We start from the raw sequence: 2,202 nt of genomic DNA, 5'->3' as shown, positions 1-2,202 counted from the left end.
CATCCACTGTGTCGGCTTGTGAAGTATTATCCATTCAGCAAACGTGGTCACGGCATGCACCTCACAATTAAAAGATTGTGAGATGAAATCCTATTCGGGTGTCGACCCATCATCATCATCATCCCTATATGGGAAATAAATTGAGCACTACGTGGTCTGTCCAGATCAGCAAGGCAATAGATGACGATGAACACTGCCCAATGCTCAGTTAAGTGCGTACATGCTTTGCATTGTTTCTCTAATGAATCTGACTTTGGAACGATGTTGCAACATTGGAACTTTACTGCGGCGACTTGTATTTAACTGTGTTATCACTTGCGATGTATTTTCTTTCAGAGGTAGCCCAGTAGCATGCAAGAGCTTCAACCGTCATTTGAGCGATTTGAAACAGTGGAGCTCTCAGGTTTCTACTCTGCCATGCCGAGCAGCAAGACAATAATGGTTTTTTCACAGGGCTCTGTGAATGAGACCGCATGCGTAACAAGCTTCACCTATCGATCAACCCTTCTTCCATTCTTCTACTCCATCTGTGTGCTGCTTGGACTTACTCTCAACACGTTCGTGTTCTGGAGCCTTTTCTTCAAGGACAAGAAATGGAACCCGAGCTCACTCTTCATGCTCAACCTGGCCACGACCGACTTCTTCTTTGCCGTGTCCCTAATCCTCATGATCTACAGCTTCATCGTCAACAACAGCTGGGTATTTGGAGACACGATGTGCCGCCTCGTGAGGTTCATGTTCTCCTTCAACATGTACGGCAGCATCTTGTTCCTGACCGCCATAAGCCTGTACCGCTACCTCGGCATCTGTCATCCCATCGCCTCGCGGCAGTGGCAGACGCTCAGAGTGGCCACGGTCCTCTGCGTGATCGTGTGGGCCATCACTCTGACGGAAACGCTGCCCTTTGTTCACTTCGCAGGGACGTACAGCGATGTCAACACCAACCTGACCAGGTGTTACAGTCTCGTCATGCTTGACTCAACCGTCACGGCGTACGGCATTACCGTCATCACCTTAGGCTTCACGCTTCCTTTCTTCACCATCGTGGTCTTCAACTCCTGCATGATACACGCGCTGAGGAAATCTATGTCTGGCGCCATCGCCATGCAGGAGGAGACCAGGTTTCAACGGAGCAGGGCGGTCCGCACCATCTCGCTGGTATCCATCATCTTCACCATCTGCCACTTGCCATACCACGTCAACAAGATCGTCTTCTGGGGGTTCACGATCTGCGGGAACGAGCGAATCCATGACATCATGATGTGCCTGGCGAGCTTCAACTGCTGCTTCAATCCGGCGCTCTACCTCGTGAACAGGGCTCAGTCTCAGGCGCACAGTGACCCACGTGACCAACGAGTCACCAAGCCTGAGACATCCGGGCCAGGTGAAAGGGTCCCCCCCTCGCTCGAAGCACCATCTGCAATGAGATAGAACGCAGTGTTGACCCTAGCGATGAAGTACTTTACTGCGAGCTTTGTGTTGCACTTACGAGCAGTAGCGATTGTCTTCGTCTTCACACGTAAATGTCTTTGTGGTGTTAGGCGGCCTTGCGAGTTGCGCAACATATCACAAACCGGGGTCATATATAATCGATTGTTTATCAGATATCATATCAAAGGGTTTCATTATATGTACGTATGCTTCTCTATATGTTCTGTAAAGATAAGTACACCGGTGTGTACGAATAGTTAATGTAGTGCTGACTCTGTATTATTCATAACAAAGGTGTTTTTGGTTAGATCGCGTAAATATAAATGTGTCGTTTAACCCGCCACCACCCGACACAGCCACCTAGTAAGGTTTGTCACGTAAACAAAATGGTTGTATTTATATTTACGTGATCTAACCCAAAAACCTTTCTTATGGGTAACATTGGTCACGAGAGCCTACATGTTAAACTAACTTTGTATTGTGAATCAATACAAAACCCTGATTCAAAGTCAGGGTTTTCAAAGAGGACAGGGTGAAAAATGCTTCTTTTATGTTTATTAACAGATTTTAGTACAACATGACTTATGCAATTCTAGACGTTGTGTAAGCTAAAACTCCAATTCTATACGGGATTGATGCAAAATAAATGGTATAAAACTAACAACTACTTCTAAAACTATTTATTTTTATTTTACCAGGTAAGGCCCGACTGAGCTATGTAGCTCTTTTCCAGAAGCAACCTGGCCACAAATGATTACTTAACGAAGTGGC

The 2,202-nt window shown here is 46.4% G+C and overlaps 1 protein-coding gene across 1 annotated transcript; it reads left to right on the top strand.

Annotated features, from left to right (window-relative positions):
- Positions 1-351: 351 nt before the first annotated feature.
- Positions 352-1,431, top strand: LOC144933977 (P2Y purinoceptor 3-like). The gene has a single exon (XM_078859373.1). The coding sequence runs from the start codon at positions 352-354 to the stop codon at positions 1,429-1,431; it is 1,080 nt and encodes a 359-aa protein (XP_078715499.1).
- The last annotated feature ends 771 nt before the right edge of the window (positions 1,432-2,202 follow it).

The sequence above is a fragment of the Lampetra fluviatilis genome, chromosome 8 (genome assembly GCF_964198595.1).
Source record: "Lampetra fluviatilis chromosome 8, kcLamFluv1.1, whole genome shotgun sequence".
NCBI classification, from domain to species: domain Eukaryota; kingdom Metazoa; phylum Chordata; class Hyperoartia; order Petromyzontiformes; family Petromyzontidae; genus Lampetra; species Lampetra fluviatilis.
This window is presented reverse-complemented; position numbering and strand designations above follow the sequence as displayed.